This window comes from Lethenteron reissneri, chromosome 41, assembly GCF_015708825.2.
Source record: "Lethenteron reissneri isolate LAM-NWPU_2019-01 chromosome 41, ASM1570882v1, whole genome shotgun sequence".
In the NCBI taxonomy this organism is placed as follows: Eukaryota; Metazoa; Chordata; class Hyperoartia; order Petromyzontiformes; family Petromyzontidae; genus Lethenteron; species Lethenteron reissneri.
The window spans coordinates 912,263-935,393 of NC_083819.1; the positions used below are offsets into that span (position 1 = coordinate 912,263).

Consider the following 23,131-nt stretch of genomic DNA (forward strand, 5'->3'; position numbering starts at 1 on the left):
AAATGAGATAAATCTAAAACTAAACTAGTTTTTATTTTACCAGATAAGGCCCACTGAGCTATACAGATCTTTTTCAGAAGTGACCTGGCCACAATGATCGCTCAACGAAGTGGCTTATCATCTGGAAATGCTTTACGGCCAAATACCTTAAACGCGTGTTTCTAAATGTGGACGTAAAAACCGGAGGACTCGGAGAAAAATCCACGCAACCAAGGGCAGAGCATGCAAACTTCAAATATACAGCAGCAGGCGTCAGGGTCGGGATCGAACCCACAACCTCCTGTATACCAGGTGAGGTAGTGAACATCTTTTAGCCACCGTGGCTACAATCCGTCACTGCAAGCAACCTATCCGCACTACTCGGATACTAGCGGGACAAATTCTTCGAGCTGGCTACACGTTCGAAGTTTGGCACGCTCAAGTTACTAATGTCGCTGCGAAGGCCCCTTGCAATGACAAGAGGTGGCTCAGCTGCGTGCATCAATGTGTGGCCCGCACGAGGGTGTTTCTGAATCGGCCCTCCACAATAGAAGGGTTGCTACCCCGGTGATAAGGTCATGGTTGTGGGAACACGAGGAAGAGCAAGGTGGGGGAAAGCTGCACCCTCCAACTTTTAAACAGGAGCTAAGCATCTTCATCCAACTCGATATATCTTATAATAAAGGTTTTTTGGTGAGATCACGTAAGTATAAATGCGTCGTAACCCTCCTCCACCCGACACAGCCAGTAAGGTTTGTCACGTGACCAACCTTACTGGCTGTGTCGGGTGGTGGAGGGTTCGGACACATTTATACTTACACGATCTAACCCACAAACCTTTATGAATAATATTGATCGTGCAAGCCTACTACGTGTTAAGCTCAACATATTTTAGTCCCCCCCCCCGCCCTTCCTGGGCTACTAGACATAAATGTGCCGCATGTTGAACTTCTTTCGAAGCGTACGTGGCCAACCGTGCTCAGCGGTTGGCGACGTGGCGCCCCCCATGAATAACAGCCCCCAAATGACACTGCACACTGGATTAGAGGCAATAAATGAATACATATGCACGGTGTATATGCATGCATCAATTTATTAATTTCCAAACATATGTGTAGCCAACAAGACATCGACACTGCGCATGTTTAGCCATGCATGTATATTACAGCGCACATGCGTTTTGTGTAGCCTGGGCTAATCGAAGCTATTTCATTACAAAGCAGTGGAAAATACATTACATCAATTCATTACGAGCAAAAGGACGCTTCCTGCAAATTCACATCATCGTAACAGCCGTAAAATTAATATAATCGTAAAAATATCATCATTATCGACCACGACTGAGATATGCAGAGCTTGCTTCACTTGGAACACGTTATCTAAAATCGTCGCATTAATGCAATAAAAGAGCTTGCAGCGGTATTATCTTCTGCCGGCACAAAACCGAACAACGATGGAGAGTGTGTGGGCGGTGCACGACAGCATTTCAATCACGCTCCACTTGTTCACCCGATGAAGCAATTAGACATCCATCAGGGTCACCCGGCCTCTTCCACCAGCGCCCGGCTCTCACGGTAAATCAAGGTGCGTGTTTTGTATCGGTCACGAAATGAGGCCGTGAGCCGCCTGCCCCGTGGCATTATCGGCTTCCCGTGGTCGGCGACCAGGGTCAGCACCGAGCTCGGAGCATCCGAGGAATCCCAGGGCAGGTGACGTCCGTCGAGGTGGGGGCCGCAATGTGGAGGTATGCACAAAGATTTAAAATCACACTCGTGTTGAAATATAACTACATGGGGCACCTAACACAACCTTCATGCATCTACACACTTTATGGAAATACATTTTCATCGTCATCATTATCAATTTTGTACAAATGTAATGTGTAAAAAAGTTCATTAACTATTTAAAAATACATCAAAACTATTAAAATACACTATGATGATTAAAAATGGTCGTTTCACCACAGTATTCTTTGTTCAAAGGATTCTACCATTTGACTCGGCATTACTGACTCTGCCATGTGCACTGGGTAATGTGCAGCAGTGGCGCAGTGTTTGTCGAACTTGCGACCTGATTTCCGGGCAAACAACTCCCCATGACTCACATGGGTGCGTCCATCCAGCAGCTACTATGCAAAGCTACTGTAAATATTAAAATACAATAACTTTATTTCATTAGTGCTGTATATTTAGTACGTTTCCATTGTATTATCTCGGTCTCTGATGAATTGCACGCCCGTCTCAATGGTTCTCACCTGGTTGTAAAGAAACACTGCCGACAGCTGTGTACCTATCTCCCACTTCTCTTCAGCCCTGCTAGGTGAAAGCCATACATACGAACAGGACTACCCATAGGCTGACTCAGCTGCTGCCAACCTCACTCAATTGTTATAATCCAACGTCATCACATCATCTTCGCTTGCCGCCACCCCCTTTGTGTGCATTTCCTTTTCCACCTCGGCTGCTTCGTCTCATCTAGGGGGAACTTGACAATACAAGCAGGCCACGGTGGCGAGATGTTAACTACCTCGCCAGGTACACAGGAGGCCGTGGGTTCTATCCCAACCCTGACGCCTGCTGTATATTTGGAGTTTGCTTGTCTCTCTACCCGTGGTCGAGTGGATTTCCCTCCAGGTCCTCTGGTTTTTTCCCCTCCACATTTAGAAACATACGTTTAGAGTATTTGGCTGCTATACATTTCCACGTGATAAGCCACTTCGTTGAACTATTATTTGTGGCCAGGTCGCATCTGAAAAAGAAGCTATATAGCTCAGTGGGCCTTGCCTGGTGAAATAAAAATACTTCAGTTTTGACATTTTCTGCTCACCCAGTCCTTAATCCCGTGTGCCATGGGACGCGTCCCTCTACTCCCCATCCCCGCTCCCCCGCGAAGCCAAGACCCCCAGCACCCAGTCTACGACGGGGCCTGCCAGGCCGGGCACGGCGCGATCGCGCGACCCCGGTGTCGTGAAGGCGCCACAGCCGTGGGCTCGCAGGACGAGGCTCGCCATGGCGACCGAGCGCAGCGCGTACGGACGATCTCCTGTCGAGGCGAGGGCGGCCGCAGCTCCCAGCAGCGCCGAGCGCACCCGCGCGGCCTCCGCCGGTGCCGTCTCGGCCCAGGGGCAGGCGTGGATGGGGTACGGCCCTTCCTCCATGGCGGGCCACGGCGGCTGCTCTCCCAGCTGCCGCGGGGTCCGACGCTGCGGCCGCTGTGGGCGCTGCGGTGCCTGCGGATCGTCTTGCTGGCGTCGACACTCTTGCACCTCTTCCCTGCCGTTCTCAGCGATGGACCCGTAGAATCGTTCCATCTTCGCTCTCAAGGTGGCTTCGGCCTGGGCATCGTCGTCAGCTCTGCCGGCAGTGGCTCTGCCATCGTCGTCGAAGCCGAGGACCCCGCCGTTGTCGCTCGGGGTGAGCGGACTCGCTACGACGACGCTGTCTTTCCAGGAGCACGTGACGCTGGGCTGAGATCGCTCGGATTCATCTGCATCGCGGACACATTGCACAAAACACGGTAAAGGCGCAGCCCTTCAATTGCTCGCTCACGCCACCGCTGGCGGAAGGGCCTCCACTCGAGGCAGCTCTAGTGAACATCTCCAGATGTCTTTGGAGAGGTGTGAGTAGCCACACTTTACCCCACCACCAAGGACCGGCGAAAGCAATAACTGCGGTGTCCCCATTTATACTGCTGGGCGCACAGAGGCGGTGGAGTTGAATAGAAACGTGCATCGTGGTTTCAACGCCGGTGCCGGGAGGTCGAATCGAACTGGCGTCCTCTGGATTTGCAAGTCCCGTGCGCTCACCACGATACGACTGCGGCAGCATCCTGCCACAATTACAGCTGTTGTCATGAAGGGTTGTCAATAGGTTCATTAACGCTGTTGTCACGAAAAACAATTAGCAGCTTCATAATTATTACAATCACACAAGTGTCATCAGTATTACCGCCTACAAATAACACAACCATAATAATCATCAATCAAATATGTCTATATTTATTAAATATGATAAATGTGCACTCCAACATCTAAATCACTGAAAATTGAAACCCCGATAATTTAAACAATGTTCACAACAACAACACAGAGGTATGTTTTTGGCACGGAAGTCCACATCTTATTTGTAAACAGGTAATTCACTCGCTACATATACAATAGAGCTGAGTTTTTCACAAAATCTAGACAGACCAACAATGTTAGCTCAAACCTGCCGTCACGTCTCAGTTATCCCCTCTTGTACATGTGGTTAATGTTCCAGTTTTCTCGTTTCTTGCCCACAAAACAATAATTCCCAAACAGGCGAAACATCCAAATCACTCAACCGGGATCTAACATCGCAACATCAACCCCTGCTGCTGCAGAACCACTGCAGACTACGTTGGACCTTCAGCTATGACAGTGGTCCAAAAACAAAATGTACTAAAGATGTGATTTGGTGCGAAAGCAGGTCTCTCTTGAAGATAAAATTCAATCAAACCTTTCAAGAGAATACAACATCGCCGCTCTCTAAATGGCACAAATAAGAACACGTTACTCTACCTGGTAATCCTTTAATAAAAAAATGCAATGCAGGTGCAAGGTCAATCCCAAGAAAACCAAAGCGTGCCTAATGACCCACAAAGAGGCGAGCGTACACTTCGCCGCCAGAGTCAACAACGAGACATTCACTCTCGAGCCCCGCGAGATGAAGGGGAAGCCCGAGTAGCTGGCAACGGACAGGTGGGTCACGGCCGTCTCGAGCCGGGGGGGGGGGGGGGGGACACGTGGAAAGCTCTAGAAGATGTATTCGGCCGATGGTCCGCAAACACGGCCGGCAGTCCGCCTATGAATGGTGGAGCTCAGCGCTCGTTCCATTGCTCCACTGTTTGTAATCGCTGCACATACTCGTTCCTTTCCGCATGTTGGTTTCATGGGGAAATGGGCCTTGAGGCGGATTCCCATGAAACGGAGGCCAACACGGCGTTTGTCCAGTTTGATGGCAACGATGTTGTTAAGCTGCATCCTGTACGAAGCAAGTGGGAGGCACAGCGAGGAAATGCGGCGACGCTACGAGTTCGCGAGTTCGTATCCAGGCGCCAAGTGGATTATTGCATCGTAGGATTGTGAAAGGTGGCGGCCGCTTGGGTAGGCGTTATTCCAGCAGTGCATAAACCATGGCTCACAATGATGATGATGATGATAAAACACACGCGAACACTTCACTCTGTACCCATTTGATGTTTGAACAGCTTAAACCAATTGTGTAATGCAGTGCTAGCCGTCTGACAACGCTGTTGGGGTATCCTAGTCTATCTATCGGCTTTCCTTTGTTGGCGGTAATGAATGACTCCTGCCGGCTCCCCTCAGTCCATTAGGTTATTATGGTGGTTTCTCAAATAAGGTAAGGTGTGATGAGATTGCGTTCAGATGATGATGAAAACAAACATCGTCTTGCTATCAATAATAGCGTTATGATGATGATGATGATTAGATAGCCTTAAGATAGTCAGACATGTCAAGCTGACCGCGTAGCGTTGTTCTGTTGAGCGGTGCCGGTAAACGTGCGCAGGGAATTGGATTGCGACGGCGCCTCGCAGCACAACGACTGCCGACCAGGGCACAACGGGATCGTCGTTATTATGGCAACACTGCACCATCATGTCGATTAACATATACACTTGTGCCGCTGTACAAAGTGTATATGTTCACCAGCATTAGCCAATGTGAATCATTTAGTTAGTCGTGCGAGCGAACCTATTAATATAGAAAATTATTTAAGTAAATGCACATTCACATTACAGACAATAATGAAAAGCCGTGGCGAGTCACCTCTTGCGATTTAATTTACACCTGAGATAATATCACTCGGAAAGATCTCACAAAACACGACAGTATTAAGATTATAATTAGATTGACGAGTGAATGGTACACATTCATTTATGCATGCGTGACAAACACAAAGGCACAGATCCCCTGTATAGCCCTCAGAGGCTGTTGGGGCAAGTGCTGTTAGCCAGAATGGCACACAAGGGGACAGCGTGGCCGTGCGGCATGCCTTCATCTCCCAGTGGCGATGCGTATACACTGTGCTGGGTATTCATTTGAGGCCGAGTCTACCTAGAAGAGGCTCAAGACGAGTTCAGATATTCGCCGTTGATGCTGGCTATGAGCGGGACTGCGTCATCAACAACACCTCGGCTCTGCACATGGCAAGCGAGACAATGCTACACGCATATATATATATTGCAATTGCACTAATATGAAGATAAATCATGTTAACCGTCATGTTATTCCATTACCATGAAAAAGTCCGAAGTTGTTCATGTTAGTGTGGGAAGCCAATAGTCCGTCAGCTGATGGAAGACAAAATATTTGTTTATATGGAGAGAACGGAATTCTTATTATATTTTCCACAGCAACGCGTAATAAGTTTGTGTATGGCAGTGCTATTGTGTTTAAAAAGGTCCCATATTCGATATGAAATGCTCTTACCAATAACATCGAGTAATTCAGCAATGAATTAATAAGGCCAACTGCTGATGAGACCCAGAATGTGAAACCCGGTCCAGTCTGTTTCAACAAATACTGCTTCATACGAGTTCACCCCCTGTTAATGAGACTATCCTGGGCTGTTGGGTTCCCACCTGGTTAAACAAAATAAACTAATATTGGTTTGGAAAGCCAATGGAGTGATGGGGTAAAACATGTTTTATCTACATGTGCAGGGAGATAACTCTATATACACACACACACACGTACTCCACAGCAAAGCACAATAAGTTTGTGTGCACATCGCCAAGAGGATGCATATCGCACAAAGGGACGGGACTGGGCGTGAACTTTTATCCTCCGCCAGATGTCCACGCTGCTACGTGCCAGGCGCACACAAAATAACATTTTCATTCCGCACAGCGTGCCCATAATCTGAGATTAACGCGAGCCCGTTAGTTCCCCGTCTACACGCGGCACGTACTCAGCCGACCTCGTGTGCGGCATGCTCGTGGGGCTGGTGCCGTGGTGGCGACGGAAAGGGTTGTAATCCAACACCGTGGAGTGGGCCAGGGGTTGGTGAGTCACACAGATGTTGTTGCCTAACTCCCTTCCCGTGCGAGTCGAGGTCGTCAAACCCTGACTGGCCAGGCAGTACAGCAAGTGGACTAAACTCCATCAGTTTCCATCTGTAAGGGGGATAGAGTGTGTGTACCCCATCGTACGAGAGGGTTTTCTCCGGGCACTCCAATTTCCTCCCACATGTATAAAGAGCGATACGTGGTAGGATTATCCACACAACAAACGAGTCGTTGGACTCTAGGGTGAATTTGCAGGATAAATCAGCGACTTGTACTATAATTATGGTGCAACATGAAAGTCTTGGCACCTCGCAGCAGCAGCAGCAGCAGGACCCTGGGTCGATGTGAACCACGCAGTGTGGCCACGAGGAAGATGGAGCACCGCTTTCGCAGACAGGGTTAGTGGATCACGCCGAGATCACCGTGCGTGTGAAACCTGCTTGCACGACTATGATACAGCCAATAGATGACAGTGCATCAAGTACACTACTGCACCATCAGTGCAAATTCTCCAGTGTTAATATGCATGAGTTGTATCCGTATACTTAATTTCCTTGTAAGGTAAGACCTTTACAAGAGGGTATTTTTGCCTGCTCTTCCACGTGGCCAGACAACTTTGGAGACTGCCCGTGCACGAGGCTGCGTGGATTCAACATCCCGCAGCAGCAGCAGGAGGAGCAGCAGCAGGAGGAGCAGCAGCAGCAGGAGGAGCAGCAGCAGCAGCAGGAGGAGGAGCAGCAGCAGCAGGAGTCCGCTGTTGTCACCGTCACGCAGGACGACCGCACGCTGTCATGCAGAGGCCAAGAGAAAGTGACGCAGGGCGAGCGACGAGGGTGACTGTGAGGGCGAGGGCGGGGGCGAGGGTGGGGGGGGGCGAGGGTGGGGGCGAAGGTGGGGGGGGCGAGGGTGGGGGGGGGCGAGGGTGGGGGCGAGGGTGGGGGGGGCGAGGGTGGGGGGGGCGAGGGTGGGGGGGGCGAGGGTGGGGGCGAGGGTGAGGGCGGGGGCGAAGGCGGGGGCGAGGGTGGGGGCGAGGGTGGGGGGGGCGAGGGTGAGGGCGAGGGTGGGGGGGGCGAGGGTGGGGGCGAGGGTGAGGGCGGGGGTGAGGGCGGGGGCGAGGGCGGGGGCGAGGGCGGGGGCGAGGGTGAGGGCGGGGGCGAGGGTGGGGGCGAAGGTGAGGGCGGGGGCGAGGGTGGGGGCGAGGGCGAGGGCGGGGGCGAGGGTGAGGGCGGGGGTGAGGGCGGGGGTGAGGGCGGGGGCGAGGGTGGGGGTGAGGGCGGGGGCGAGGGTGGGGGTGAAGGTGGGGGCGAGGGCGAGGGCGGGGGCGAGGGTGGGGGTGAGGGCGGGGGCGAGGGTGGGGGTGAAGGTGGGGGCGAGGGCGGGGGCGAGGGCGGGGGCGGGGGCGAGGGTGGGGGCGAGGGTGGGGGCGAGGGTGAGGGCGGGGGTGAAGACGGGGGTGAGGGCGGTGGTGAGGGCGGGGTGGGGGTGGGGGCGAGTGTGGGGGCGATGGTGGGGGGGTGGGGGCGAGGGTGGGGGGGTGGGGGCGAGGGTGGGTGGGGGCGAGGGTGGGGGCGGGGGCGAGGGTGAGGGGGTGGGGGCGAGGGTGGGGGGGTGGGGGCGAGGGTGGGGGGGTGGGGGCGAGGGTGGGGGGATGGGGGCGAGGGTGGGGGGGTGGGGGCGAGGGTGGGGGCGGTGGCGAGGGTGAGGGGGTGGGGGCGAGGGTGGGGGGGGTGGGGGCGAGGGTGGGGGGGGTGGGGGCGAGGGTGGGGGGGTGGGGGCGAGGGTGGGGGTGAGGGTGAGGGCACCACGTGCAGCAGGCCGGTCGGCTCGCGTGAGTCCAGCAGCAGGGCAGGGGGATAATCGAGTGGCGGGAGCTGCACAGGCCCCATTACCTGCCCCATACCCCATTACCTGCCCCCTATCCCATTACCTGCCCCCTATCGCATTACCAGACGGCATCTGCTGAGAAGCCGCCCGCGTGCTCAGCGCTGCTCGCTAATTCAATCACGCCCAGACAACAGAACGCGACCTGCTCACTAATTGCATTCAATTCACTGCGTGCACACGTTGTGTGCGCGTTACTAATATAACGATACATCCATTTGTTGGATAAAATCTGTTATTTTAGCTTGGGATTATTTACGCGGCTCTGATTAGCACGGTTGACGACACACCATGCAGAACAAGTTCAACATGCACGTGTCGTGGGTTCAACTGAGTCGCAGACGCACTTCTTGGAGGCAACACATTTCTTCAAGTCAATACACGGGGTACTACCCCTGAACAAGATGACAACCTATGGTGGTGGACCACCAGGCCAACTGCACTAATTACACTGGAGTAGCTACGACGGACCGGACCCTGGCCTGGGTCCGGGTCCACGTGTTGGAGACTCTGTAGGACGTAGAACGTAGATTCTTCAGGATAAACAACAGCAGCCGGTCCCTCTAGGGGACCCGGCTTCTATCCTCCGTGGCGGGGCTGGCTCCGCCCTTAGCCACGACCATCTTCTAGAACCCTCGAGCAGGATCTCGACCCTGACACGTGACCACCCCTAGCCCCCACCTGGGGGCCCCGTGTAGACTTTACCAGTCACGTGTCCTTCGGGGTCAACCAGAGTGCCACGGCCCTTAGTAACCCCATTACCATGGCCGGCACTCTCACCCCCCATCCTGTAGGGGTCGGCACTGCACGCAGGGCGCGGTGCCGCTCAGCACCGTCGGACAGCGCTCACCGAGCCCCTCTAGGGCCGGCACCACACAGTGACATCCGCGCTGCCACTACATATACATACATTATGCAAGTGATATTCCGTGAAAATATGTAATGTTTTCTCCATTATTTCACGCCGATTGTGCCATTGGCGTCATGTGATGAGATTAAATTTCCTTTCAGATCTCTGGCAAAGCCGTGCGAAAAGCCTTCATGTTTGAGATCGGCCCACGGAAGTGGATGTCACAGAGCAACCTCCGAGATCCCTTGAAGCGACCTCTGGTGCACACACAGCAGAGGGCAGCACTTCTCACTTGCTCAGCAACTTTCAAGCTCATCTGACAATTTGGTGGAGTGGTCGTGCAGTGGTTAGCACACCGCGCCATGAACCAGGCAACCCGAGTTTGCTTCTCACCAACGAGTACCTGATCGGCGTGGTTAAGCATGGTTAAGCATGGTTAAATATGGTTAAATATAAGTATGATACAGCAATTGTGCTGTGGCTCTTCCACCTGAAGACGGAAGCTTGTGTTGCATCCGAAACGTGATTTATTATTTTATTTCTATTATTTTTTCTATTATTATTTATTTTTTACCTACGTGACTTTACCGAAAAAACCTAAGAGTAAGTATGGTTAAGTATGATTAAACATGGTTAAATATGGTTAAGCATGGTTAAATATGGTTAAGTATGGTTAAGCAAACAGCATGAACTAGATAGTGTGTAGAGGCCTTCATCCAGAAGCAGATTAACAAAAAGGGCTGGAATGTGACATTTAGGCTAATGCGCAAATACAATATGTTTAATGGAATTGTAAAAAAAATATCTCGAATTAATCAAATTTCAACCCTCGCACGGTGTGCATAATGAGTGTGAGCTCTTTGTGCCTTCAATCCCTCAGGTTTTCTCGGACCTCTAATTTTCCTGTAGACCAATGGACGTTGTAAAAGCTAGGCTGTAATTCACAGGGAATTTCTAGAAAATACAATGATTCTTGGTACATTTTCGGGATTGACTTGGCAGTGTTACTGTGCAACGTGTGGCTACGGCGACTCAAAGCGGCCGTATCCCAAGCCAGGTGAACCCACTCCTGGCTGTCATCACGTCCTAGGAATGCACGCCCACACACCGCTCACACACGAGCTGTGCGGCTGACAGCAGAACGCTCCTGCAAGTACCTCTTGTAGTCGTGGGGCTTAAAAGGGTTTTTATATATAGACACACAGGTGTCCCATTTAGCCTTAAAGACCATGGGGGTGAGTGCTCTTTCCGGGCACATATCAAGGCGGTCAAGGCACATGAAGGGGGCTTCATCAGCAGCTTTTATGCCCGGCCACTCGTGCCTCTTCAGTACAGAATGGGGGACATCACAATGCTCCACGTGCTCATTTTGAGAAAAATGGGGATGTACAGGCAACACTTGCAGTGGCTTTTGTCTCGCCATCGAACAAAGACGGACACTGCATCGCTTGCTTCCTGAGGCACTTCTGCGCCATGTGGAGCGCTCCTCCGATATCAGGAAGCCACTGGAGCAATGCAATTTTCAATCGAGATTGAAAAGGAATTTCTTTAGAACTGCTTTTGTGTTTAGATTGTTGTCCTTCCCCCGCACCTCCGATGAGTGCGGTTGGCTACGTACGGTGTGAAAGAAGTTCAACTTACAGACAACTTCCACACACGCAGTGCACACATCATCACAAGCCAGAATGAATGCGACACCACTGAGCTGACATCATTGCTCCATCTCTGCCATGGTCATCCTCACAGGCATATCCCGCCTTTGGCTGCCATTCTGTCACCAGTCTCGTCCGTCGGGCATCATCCCCTCTGGCGATTCGTCCACGCCAGGTCCGCTTCACTTTCCTCAACGTTCAATGACGTCTCTAATTTGCACTTGTTCTCAGATCCATGCGTTCCTCTGTCTCTCTGTACAATTCCAAATCATGCACCTTTCATATATTTTTTCCCACAGTAATTGTCATACTTGATGTTTATAATCCATGTCAAAGTAAATCATGTGTGCTGGAGATTGAAAGATTGTTCCGTCGAAGAATTTCCCAAATTAAATATCTTACATCAATGTACCTCAACATGTGAATAGAGAGGACAGCTAAACAATGATTACATCAAGTAACAAAATGAATATATCAGAAGAGGAGTCAGGATCTCACCATCCTATTCGCAGTCACAATATAAGATGGATTCACAAGATGGGTAATATAAAGGAATAAATATAAACGTAAAATTATCCATGGTAGATCTGCATTAAGCACATACATATACACAATCTTGTACAATTACACGATCTTGTAAATCTTCACAAGCAACCGGAGAGTTTACTTAATGTCATTCCTTTATATCGCTATAGTTGTGTAAACATATCTTCACGGAAGGAAAATCCTCAAGCAGTGGCTGACGAAACTGGACTTGATGTAGTGGAATGGTTTAAATGAGCCTCAAGCAAAAATCCTCCACACAACAACAAAAATAACTCTCTTGCTATAGAGACGCCAGACAAGCCAAGACTTGTTGATCATCTCAAGCAGCGACCGGCACTTGAAAACGAAAAGTTAGAACTTGTACTTCTCCACGTACATGTGTATGGCACCATTGTCAATTCACTGCTGGATGAGGGCATCTCCGCGTCGTACACATCATGGGGGTTGTTTGGTCAAGACAACGCGCACAGACATCGGAGCATAGTACAGTAAAACAGAACCCCGCAATAGCCTACAACACAAATGTCAATGCTTTGGTTAAATGTGTACTTCTACATTGATATGTAAATTCAACTAACCTCAAACTATTTTTTTATTTTACAAGGTATGGCCCACTGAGCTATTTAGCTCTTTTTCAGTAGCGACCTGGCCACAAATGATAGCTCAACAAAGTGGCTGATCATGTGGAAATGTACAGCAGCTAAATACTCGAAACACATGTTTATAAATGTGGAGGGGAAAAACCGAAGGGCCCGCGGAAAAATCCACGCGACTATGTGGAGAGAGACACGCAAACTCCAAATATACAGCAGCAGGCGCCAGGGTCGGGATCGAATACACGACCTCCTGCATACTAGGCGAGGTAGTTAACATCTCGCCACTGTGGCAGTCATACCATTAATACCACGGGAATTTTTCACCGCTAAGTTAATTATGAGTTGCAATGTGTGCAGGTTATATCGATATGAAGGCTTTTGTTACCGGCACTGCAGAGGTTCCGACGGACGTACTCGGAGACGGAGGTATGGTTAGGGGCTTCCGCCAGGGTTTATTACTCTTGGTCAATACTACAATACTACACAGGGTGCACAACTCCCAGGGGCTAGGGGTCCTACTCTGAGTCTGGGTCCCTGCCGGCTAGCTCCGGTCTCTCTCTCTCGTGTCGGATCGTGGAGTCTGCCGACTCCACCGACCGGAGAGAGAAGCACCTCTTCGGCTACCACCGGCTTCTCCCCAGACTCCCTATTTGATCCCTCTCACTATCCCTGGTTCCCTCTTCACCCTGTTTACTTCCCCCGTTCCTATAGTGACCCCGCTTACGTTACGGGGTCTCCCTTATATACCCTCGGAGGGGTGATGTCACGTGCACTGCCCAGCGCGTGCGACCCCACGTCCCGTGAGGTCACCGCACCGGACAGCGCACACGACGCCACCACTCTCCACTACTCCTCTACACTAGGCGAGGTAGTTAACATCTCGCCACTGTGGCAGTCATACCATTAATACCACGGGAATTTTTCACCGCTAAGTTAATTATGAGTTGCAATGTGTGCAGGTTATATCGATATGAAGGCTTTTGTTACCGGCACTGCAGAAGTGTCGCTGAGTATCGGAAGGAAAGAGGTCACACGTGGATGGCAGTGAAAGCTTTGGGCTTTCTTGGGAGACCATTGAGACTTGAAAATGTTTCCCTGCATCATAAAAACAACCACAGACACACAATGACTGAGACAATGTTCGCTGGCAAGGAGAGGGTGCTATCGTAGTCATCCAACTACACACGTAGATGCACACGTACAGTACGTTTTGATCTCCTGTTGGATGATGGTCTCTGCCCACCCCGTGGGGCGTGACGGATATTCGAACAAACTTCACCGTGCTGGTCAGTGCACGCTGTAAAGGTGGAGGGAAAGGAGTGGAAGTTGCCGTGCTGTTTTCTACTGCCCACAATTCCTACTGCGCCGGTCTTTTGTGCATGATGGGCGCCCATCCATGCATTGTCCAGGCTCACGCCTGCTTAGCTTGTCATAGTGGGCGTGTTAAGGTTGATTTGGTCATAGGCTGTCACGAAGGACTGAAACTGAGATACCCATCCACTTCATGGTCAGGTTGTTGGATCAAAACAACACATACAACTTCACATTCAGGGAACAAAATCTCAACGTGTGCTTAATTTGAAAATAGCCACAGTTTTATATTTTAAGAAATAGCTTGTTTTTGATGTGTTTGTGTCTTTTTTACACAGGACTGGAGAGTGTGTTTTTTCAATGTGCAAAGTAGCAACGGTTATTTATTTCAGTTAATTATAAAAGTGGCAATCAAAATTTTTGCAATACATTTGCTACGAACTAAATATTTCCAGTTCGCCCCATTTGCCTGCCGCTTTCATTGAAAATCATCAACAGCAATCCCACAATTTGGTAAGCGGATCGACTCACGTATTCAAATGCCCAGCTTTGCCCAGCTCAGTCTCAGAGCGCACACCGCTCATCCCATCTCATTAGCACATCACTCCTTGCCGCTCCAAGCCCCGGGCAACTGCAATGCTTTGTCACATGCATAAGTCACAGAATGCACTCGAAAAATACTCTCGACATTTCTTCACGAGTTCAGCAAAAGTCGAAGAAGTAAACATTTTCACCACAATTAAATCTCCCCCCCCCCCCAGCATCACTGCATAAGTGTATATTTACTTCTCGTAATATGTATTTATATTTATTAATTACTACATTGTTTTGGGTTGCATTGGTATGAAGTCTTACAGAAGTGAAAACGTTTTACATCTCAGTTAACGCGCTTGCTAAGCCAACAGGATTGTAAATTAAGAAACTGCTTCAAAATTATTGTCACGTAAATCAGGACAATGATTGGATGAGTTTATCACACACTACACCAATGCTGACGTATCTATAATAACCCCTTTTAGACGAAACTGAGAACATCTGCCACAAAAATATTTTTTTTTTATAATTGGGCTTGGATAATATATTATACAATTCATGCAAATGGAACACCATCCTATGCATTGTTGCCATACTCTACACAACATCACATGCATTTGAGTGGTTGGCCACGTTTTGTATTGGCAGTGTTTTTAACACGTGAGGAGACCGATACTGCTGTTCCCACACGTGGGCTTAAGAAAATAACCCTCATCCCTAAGCACAAACCCAAACCCTTATCTCTAACGCTAAACACCTACCTAGCCTTAACCCATAACCCCGAACTCTAGCCCCAAAACCACTAAGGAGGGTTGCCACCTGCCCAGGCTCGACCGAGGCAGTCCAGGATTGGGCATCTGTGTTCGGGTTGGCAGGAATTGACTTGCACCGGAATCTGGTCCCAGCATTCTGGCGAACTTTATTACAGTGCACTGCACAGTTCTGATATACATCGGTTGATCGAGAAATATGTTTAGGTAGTGGAAAAGGTGGCAATGCTACCATTACCCGAACCCAGGGGTCAGCAACCAAAACAAGAGACCTTTTTTTCCCAATTCAGTAAAAAAAACTCCGCAATGCGTGTGAATACGAGATGGTGTTCCTTAATGAATAATGTCACTAAACAAGTCCTTAAACAGCCGCATGTGGCCCTAACCCTTCATGGCAACACCAACATCCATATCCGTGAACGCCTAACCTGCAACACAAAATAAACAAGCAGTTCACCTTCACATGTCATGAAAAGCTAAAGAAGCAGGAATTGGAATGGGCCGCCTAGTGGTTTAGTGCAATCCACCGGCTGTGGTTGGACAACATTTTTTTTGTAAATGTTTGGATAGAAATCTGCTTGGAGAGTAGTTTAACACGTAGGATTTCGCGACCAATATTATTCATTCTGGCGAATTGCCCGATGATGCCGGATGCAATTACCAGCGAAACGTCGTACTCAAATTGTAAATGTCGTGGTTTCACGCTTCAACACACCGGTGGGCTAAAGCAGTGAACTATTTGTCTTTTGTCAACGTGACACTTTTTACTGATTGGCCGTGTCGGGTGGTGGAGGGTTACGACACATTTATAAATAACGCGATCTAAACCCAAAAACGTTGATTATGAATTGGATAGTGCCAGACTGTTTCTTGTCTTGCACTTGGAGGGACTGCAGTAACACTCCCATGTGAGTATCATGATGTGTACGCGTGTACCGGCCCTTCAACGCGATACACCTATTCAATATTGATCTCCTGGGTTGGGTGGCAGATGAGAGTGCACCGGCTATAATTCCATCATGCATTAATAACAAGTGACGCAGCTCATGACCTTTACAAAGTTCTCAATTTCAAATAGAGGGTTTTTTTTTTAATGAATGAGACTTCCTCTGCATTTCAAACATTGGCTGGTGCGCTCAAATTCGCAGAGGATGACACATTTGGTAGCAAAGCATTGCGTATTAAGATATCGAGATTTTTTTTTAATACAGCCAATCAGCACAGGCCTAAAGGCTTAAAACGTCACACGGCCTGTAACAGCACTATCAGATGTGTAATAAGAGTTAAAACGTGTATTGAATCGAGCAGTGTTATAAGAGTTTGGGAAATGAGAAATGACGTTCATAAATCAGGTTCTAAGATCAAGCCAAGACCAATATTTCAGCACATCATGTTACATTTACCGAGTACTGAAAAATGAATTGACGAATGTGCTTCGATTACGGGACTGAACTGTAATGAATACGCCTACGTGATGAATGTCCAGGGTGGCATCATGTGACAATGAGCCTGGCTGTCAGTATGCTTGCCACTGGGGCAATTGACCAGTTCGATTGCAGATCATTCCCACATAATCTAAGATACCTCCTGGACATCTGTTAAAATACCTGCATGGCTCATCAGATTCCTCTCGTGAAAATATTCTGATTCTGAATTGTAAAGTGTCAGCGTTGAAATCTGTGATGTCACCCCTTGTAAGAGCGTGCTAAATGTGTGATTTCATGACTGATGTCGCTATAACAAAACGTCTATAAATGGAATGCGAACGCAACGTTGTTACCACTAACACTCAAACAATTGTCACAGCGACGATAACGCACGAAACGTCACACGCCCGATTTTTGAATTATATCTTGACACTTATGACACGTGGCGTCGACTCACGCATGGAAGAGACAATGTTGTTGGATTCCTAAATGTTGTGTGTGATCGTTTCCAGCGAAAGGTGCAGCCACCAAACATTCTACAATATACGTGAACTCTCAGGTGATTATATTTCAATAACGGCCCTGCATTGTCATCTGAATTGAAAGGTAGTCAGTCAGTCAATCATTACATGCCTGGTCACAATGACCACACCATATACCGTACCATGAGATACTCGTAAACTTCCCTAAACATTATGTATGGTAACGCCAATAAAATTATTTTAATTTTTTTTTTATTTAACACCGTAGTAGAGTACCATATAGGGTGGTCTTGTGACCCACACTTAATTGACTCCTAAAAATGTGTTCCCTTTGCATATTCATCTTTGTTTAAAATACACCTTTAACAATAGTAAGTTTTAGAGAGTTAAATGGGGATCACAAGAAGAGAGACAGACGAGAGACTGAGACGAGAGACTGACTGAGAGACTGACTGAGTGAGTGACTGAGAGACTGACTGAGAGACTGAGAGACTGAGATGAGAGACTGACTGAGAGACTGACTGAGTGACTGAGAGACTGAGATGAGAGACTGAGTGAGAGACTGACTGAGAGACTGACTGACTGAGAGACTGACTGAGAGACTGACTGAGAGACTAACTGAGTGACTGAGAGACTGATATTAGAGACTGACTGAGAGACTGACTGAGAGACTGACTGACTGAGAGACTGACTGAGAGACTGACTGAGAGACTGACTGAGTGAGTGACTGAGAGACTGAGATGAGAGACTGACTGAGAGACTGACTGAGAGACGAGAGACTGACTGACTGAGAGATGAGAGACTGACTGAGAGACTGATTGAGTGAGTGACTGAGAGACTGACTGAGAGACTGAATGAGAGACTGACTGAGTGAGTGGGTGACTGAGAGACTGACTGAGAGACTGACTGAGACGAGAGACTGACTGACTGAGAGATGAGAGACTGACTGAGACTGATTGAGTGAGTGACTGAGAGACTGACTGAGAGATTGACTGAGAGACTGACTGAGTGAGTGGGTGACTGAGAGAGTGACTGAGAGACTGACTGAGAGACGAGAGACTGACTAAGAGACTGACTGAGAGACTGACTGAGAGACTGACTGAAAGATGAGAGACTGACTGAGTGAGTGACTGAGAGACTGACTGAGAGACTGACTGAGAGACTGAGAGGCTGACTGAGAGACTGACTAAGAGACTGACTGAGAGACTGACTGAGAGACTGAGAGACTGACTGAGAGATGAGAGACTGACTGAGTGAGTGACTGAGAGACTAACTGAGAGACTGACTAAGAGACTGAGAGATTGACTGAGACACTGACTGAGAGACTGAGAGACTGAGTGAGTGACTGAGTGAGTGAGAGATTGAGACACTGACTGAGAGACTGCGTGAGTGAGTGAATGACTGAGAGACTGACTGAGAGATGAGAGACTGACTGAGAGACTGATTGAGTGAGTGACTGAGAGACTGACTGAGAGACTGAATGAGAGACTGACTGAGTGAGTGGGTGACTGAGAGACTGACTGAGAGACTGAGAGGCTGACTGAGAGACTGACTAAGAGACTGACTGAGAGACTGACTGAGAGACTGAGAGACTGACTGAGAGATGAGAGACTGACTGAGTGAGTGACTGAGAGACTAACTGAGAGACTGACTAAGAGACTGAGAGATTGACTGAGACACTGACTGAGAGACTGAGAGACTGAGTGAGTGACTGAGTGAGTGAGAGACTGAGACACTGACTGAGAGACTGCGTGAGTGAGTGAATGACTGAGAGACTGACTGAGGGACTGAGACACTGACTGAGAGACTGCGTGAGTGAGTGACTGACTGAGAGACTGACTGAGAGACTGAGACACTGACTGAGAGACTGAGTGAGTGACTGACTGAGAGACTGACTGAGAGACTGAGACACTGACTGAGGCACTGAGAGACTGACTGAGACACTGAGTGAGACACTGACTGAGTGAGAGACTGACTGAGAGATTGACTGAGTGAGAGACTGACTGAGTGAGAGACTGAGACACTGAGAGACGAAGTGAGAGACTGACTGAGTGAGAGACTGACTGAGTGAGAGACTGACCTGAGTGAGAGACTGAGACACTGAGAGACTGAGTGAGAGACTGACTGAGTGAGAGACTGACTGAGTGAGAGACTGACTGAGTGAGAGACTGACTGAGTGAGAGACTGACTGAGTGAGAGACTGACTGAGTGAGAGACTGACTGAGTGAGAGACTGACTGAGTGAGAGACTGACTGAGTGAGAGACTGACTGAGTGAGAGACTGAGACACTGAGAGACTGAGTGAGATGAGAGACTGAGACGAGACACTGACCGTGCTCGGCGAGGCGGTCCGCCACTCGGCTACTCCGGGCTGCAACTCCCCGCGCTCGCCGCATTTTTAGTTCCGGCTCAAGCGCGCGGAGTCTCCGGGTTCCGCCATCGGCTCGCCGCTACGAAGCCGCGATGGGCCTGAGCGTCGTGGATGTTGTCGACTTTCTCTCCAACACGACGCCGCCTCGCTGAATTAGCAACCCTCTGCCACCTTCTGTATCCGCGACGAACCCTGCTACTAATCGGCTGTGTCGGGTTGTGGCGGGTTTAACGACACATTTCTATATTTAGGCGATCTTACGGGTGACGTTGCTGGCGATAGCCCCCTGCAAGTTCAACTCACCACGATAAACATTAAAACTCCCACCGCCCGCGATGTGTTCACCACTTTAAGTGACGTGCATCACTCCGGGCGGGTGTGCGTAGTGACACGAGGACACGGGGCCTCTGCGGCCGTCTGGAACGCTCTGCAAAGCGACTGGAGCTCTGCACTTTTAAATCGTCGTAGTCTACGTTGACAAACACATTCCTTTAGGACTGATTAAAAAGTGTGTTTAGTTTGGTGTCCTCCCCCCGCACCTCCAATTAGCACGCTGGGCGACGTACGGTGCGAAAGAAGTTCAACATACAGCGTGCAGTGTGATGCTTTATTAGACTGCGCTGCATTCTTTAACCACAAATATCTTTACATCTTACGAACTGTACTACCAATGTTTACTTAACATCCAGCCGTGCAAAGCGCATGTCTAGTGCGGTATTCACGGTGCGTGTGCTGCGCTAGGGTTGTTAGATACACACAGTCGGTGAACCGGTAACCGTTTTCAGCACCTATCACCGGTGAATGAAAGTAACGAACCGGTAACCGCTTCGAAGTTGAGTTTCAGTCGTGGGTGCACTCCCTTGAGTGGCGGCACGCACCGGCGTACAAACCGCACGGCGGCGTGAGGTCTGTGCAAGCCGATTGTGAAGAGGACGCCGCTCAAGTTGACCCCTAGACGTCTCCCTCTGTGCGGTGAATCGATAACCGGTTCTTTATCTCATCAGGTTAACAGTGACGGTAACAAAACATCAACAGCCGAGCACTGTATGGCATTGGAGTTTCAAAAGTCCACATTTTCAACGCTAGTTTATAAACAGCATTTTACAGTCAACTGCGATAAAGCATTTGATCCTCAAAACACACAAATCCATTCTTTACACAAACCGTACAGTGTTTTCAATCGATGCTGAACCCAGCATAAAACAGTCGGGACATCCAAAATGCATCGACACAGTCCAGTAATATCCGGGCGAGCAGACATCCCGACATTGATGCCACCTTTCGCATGCGTAGTGGTCTTGTAACGTCCAGGGCGTGTGCTGAGAGCCTCCTGGTCGAACACATCCCTCTGGGTTGTGGTGGTGGTCGGGACGAGCTGTGTGATCCATGCGTGGGTTGTCACACATATGGGTCTCCACGGGCTGACGGGACTGGCCCGGGTGAGATGCACTCCGAGCCTGGAAGCTGTGTGAGGATCTTTGACCTTGAACTTTAGAGACACACGGTGACATATGTGGGTGAGCGTCTTGTTACCACAATGTGTAGAGTGCACGGCAGGGTTATTATGTGGTTATAGTGATAGGTTTTTACCCTTTCAACTGGTACAAAAACTGACACCTTTATACAAGGCATCATGTTTGCAATAACCACAACACAAGCAGTCAAAATGCAAACAAAAAGAAACAACTCTGATAATCTTCTTGGTTCTTTCGGTAAAGTCACGTAGAATGGAAATAATCAAATAATAAAAATAAAACAATAGAATAATTCTAACGACGTTTCGGCCACAACGCAAGCAGCCGTCCTCAGGTGAAGAATAGGTCTGTCGAGAAGACAGAGTGAGAATATTTTTTTTATGTTATATTTTTATTATTTTATTATTTCCATTCTACGTGACTTTATCGAAAGAACCAAGAAGATGAATCGCTGCAGTCACGAAAGCTTTAAATCGAAATTTAACTCTGATAATGATAATCAATGCACTTTCCTTGAAGTTGATTGGTCCACACCCGAGACAGCTTTTCTTAGAGCCTAGTCTCACATGGTGTTGGACCAGATGACGCCAAAAGGAGGTCTCATAGTGTTATTATGTGGTTGTCGCGTTAGATTCCCAATCGGGAGAAAATGTTGAACTGCTCCCCCCTTCCTTAGGTCGACTCAGCCCAAAGTAAATGAGTACCTGGTGCCGTGTGTAAGTCGACATCAGCGCTGCTGGGACAAAATCGGGGCCAGTCGTGGGGCCGGCCACACCAACCCTTGTGTGTGTTGTGTTGTCATTCAGCGGCGCTTTCTAACAGCACGCACAACAGTTTATGAAGGTAATAGTGTGGGATCTTTGTCGACAAACAACCCCAGTGTATACCTGTTTATTTGATTTTTTTGATATATTGATATTTGTACAACCTGCCACATTTCGGATTTATTTCATTAAAAGCATTTTTTTGAACGCCGCTTAGTTTCTATTTTTAAGTGTTAAAGTGTAGGCTTTTATCGTTTTGGTGACTTGATTATGATGAATGCAAATGATAAATAATTGTGATGGAGGCGGGCGTGACAGTGTAGCGGTTATCAAATTATGCTACACTACAGGATATCTGTGTTTGATTCCTGCCCATGTACAAAGTGGCATCTAAACCTGATCTGGGCCTTTGGGTTAATAAGAAAAATGTAGAGCTATATGTGAGAGAGCATCGTCAGAAGTTCTGGCCACATGATCTCTTCATGTGCCATGCCAAGTCTTTCCAGATGTACTTGCTAACAGAAGTGACAGAATGGCAGTCACTCCATCACAATTGACATGTCTGAGGACCTCCACTGAGGAGATGGAGCGATGAAATCTGCTCGTGTGTCGGTGCTAGGTGGTATGGTTACATTGTGGGGAGCGGTAGTGTAGTGGTTATGGTGCTGTGCTATGAACCTGGCGACCTGAGTTCGATTACCGCTCACGGACAAGACCAGTGACGATTATCTGAACCGGTCGTGGCCCTCCCCTAGGCCGACTCAGCCTCAAGTAAGTACCTAGTGCGCTGGGAGACAAAGACGTTCGGGCTTTATTTTAGCCACCCACCCCCTCGTGTGTGCCGTGCCGGCCTTTAATAGGTGCTCGCTAACAGCACTTGTCCCAACAGTCTGTTAAGGACATACGGACGATCTTTGTCTTTGTGACATCCCCAAACCTTGAGAGAAAGCAGCGACTTGGGGAGACCCTAGTCCAGCAGTTGATTGACCATGGCTGATGGTGATGAACGCCAAGTGCTGAATAGGAGACCTGTGTGTGTGTGCGTGATAGAGAAACCGAGACACGTGTTTTCTTCCACAGTAATGCTGCATTTGCTGCATAAAAAGGAGACACCGGGCTGGGATGATTGATGTGATGCTGCTGATGTTGCTGCTGCTGCTACGACTGCCCAGCAGCGCTTCTCTCCGCGTGCATTTCAAGAATTGAAAGGTCAACCGGCAGGACACCTCATCCCCATTAGAAGAGGCATCGTGTGGCCGACGCCGTTCATCCCACACTGCTGATATATAAATAACCCACATCCCATCCCAGGCAGAGAGGGACACGTGGCCACTTGCCCACAGAAACTGTATATAATTTATACAGCATAGATAGATACACACACACACACAAGGGTAAAGCCGCATCCCTGCAAATTGATTGCTCACGTCAATGCTGGCGAAAG

The 23,131-nt window shown here is 49.1% G+C and overlaps 1 protein-coding gene across 4 annotated transcripts; it reads right to left on the minus strand.

The window, feature by feature from the left end:
- Nucleotides 1-1,047: 1,047 nt before the first annotated feature.
- Nucleotides 1,048-19,760, minus strand: LOC133352663 (uncharacterized). Of its 4 annotated transcripts, none has more exons than XM_061568440.1 (4): nt 19,410-19,760; nt 14,397-14,496; nt 13,542-13,649; nt 1,048-3,465 (listed from the first exon to the last, which is right to left on the minus strand). In XM_061568440.1, exons 3-4 carry the CDS (start codon nt 13,627-13,629, stop codon nt 2,843-2,845), a joined length of 711 nt encoding a protein of 236 aa, XP_061424424.1. In that variant the 5' UTR covers nt 13,630-13,649; nt 14,397-14,496; nt 19,410-19,760; the 3' UTR covers nt 1,048-2,842. The 4 variants fall into 4 exon arrangements, with proteins under 4 accessions (XP_061424424.1, XP_061424423.1, XP_061424421.1 ...); XM_061568439.1 differs by having other exon boundaries at nt 14,397-14,504; XM_061568437.1 differs by lacking the exon at nt 14,397-14,496.
- Between the last annotated feature and the right edge of the window lie 3,371 nt (nt 19,761-23,131).

Coding starts and splice junctions, on each gene's coding strand:
- LOC133352663 (XM_061568437.1), bottom strand. CDS start 19,473: ATGCGGCGAGCGCGGGGAGTTGCAGCCCGGAGTAGCCGAGTGGCGGAC. Junction 13,650..19,409: donor GGACCGCCTCGCCGAGCACG/GTCAGTGTCTCG, acceptor TTTATGATGCAG/GGAAACATTTTCAAGTCTCA. Junction 3,466..13,541: donor GCGACACTTCTGCAGTGCCG/GTAACAAAAGCC, acceptor TCCGCGATGCAG/ATGAATCCGAGCGATCTCAG.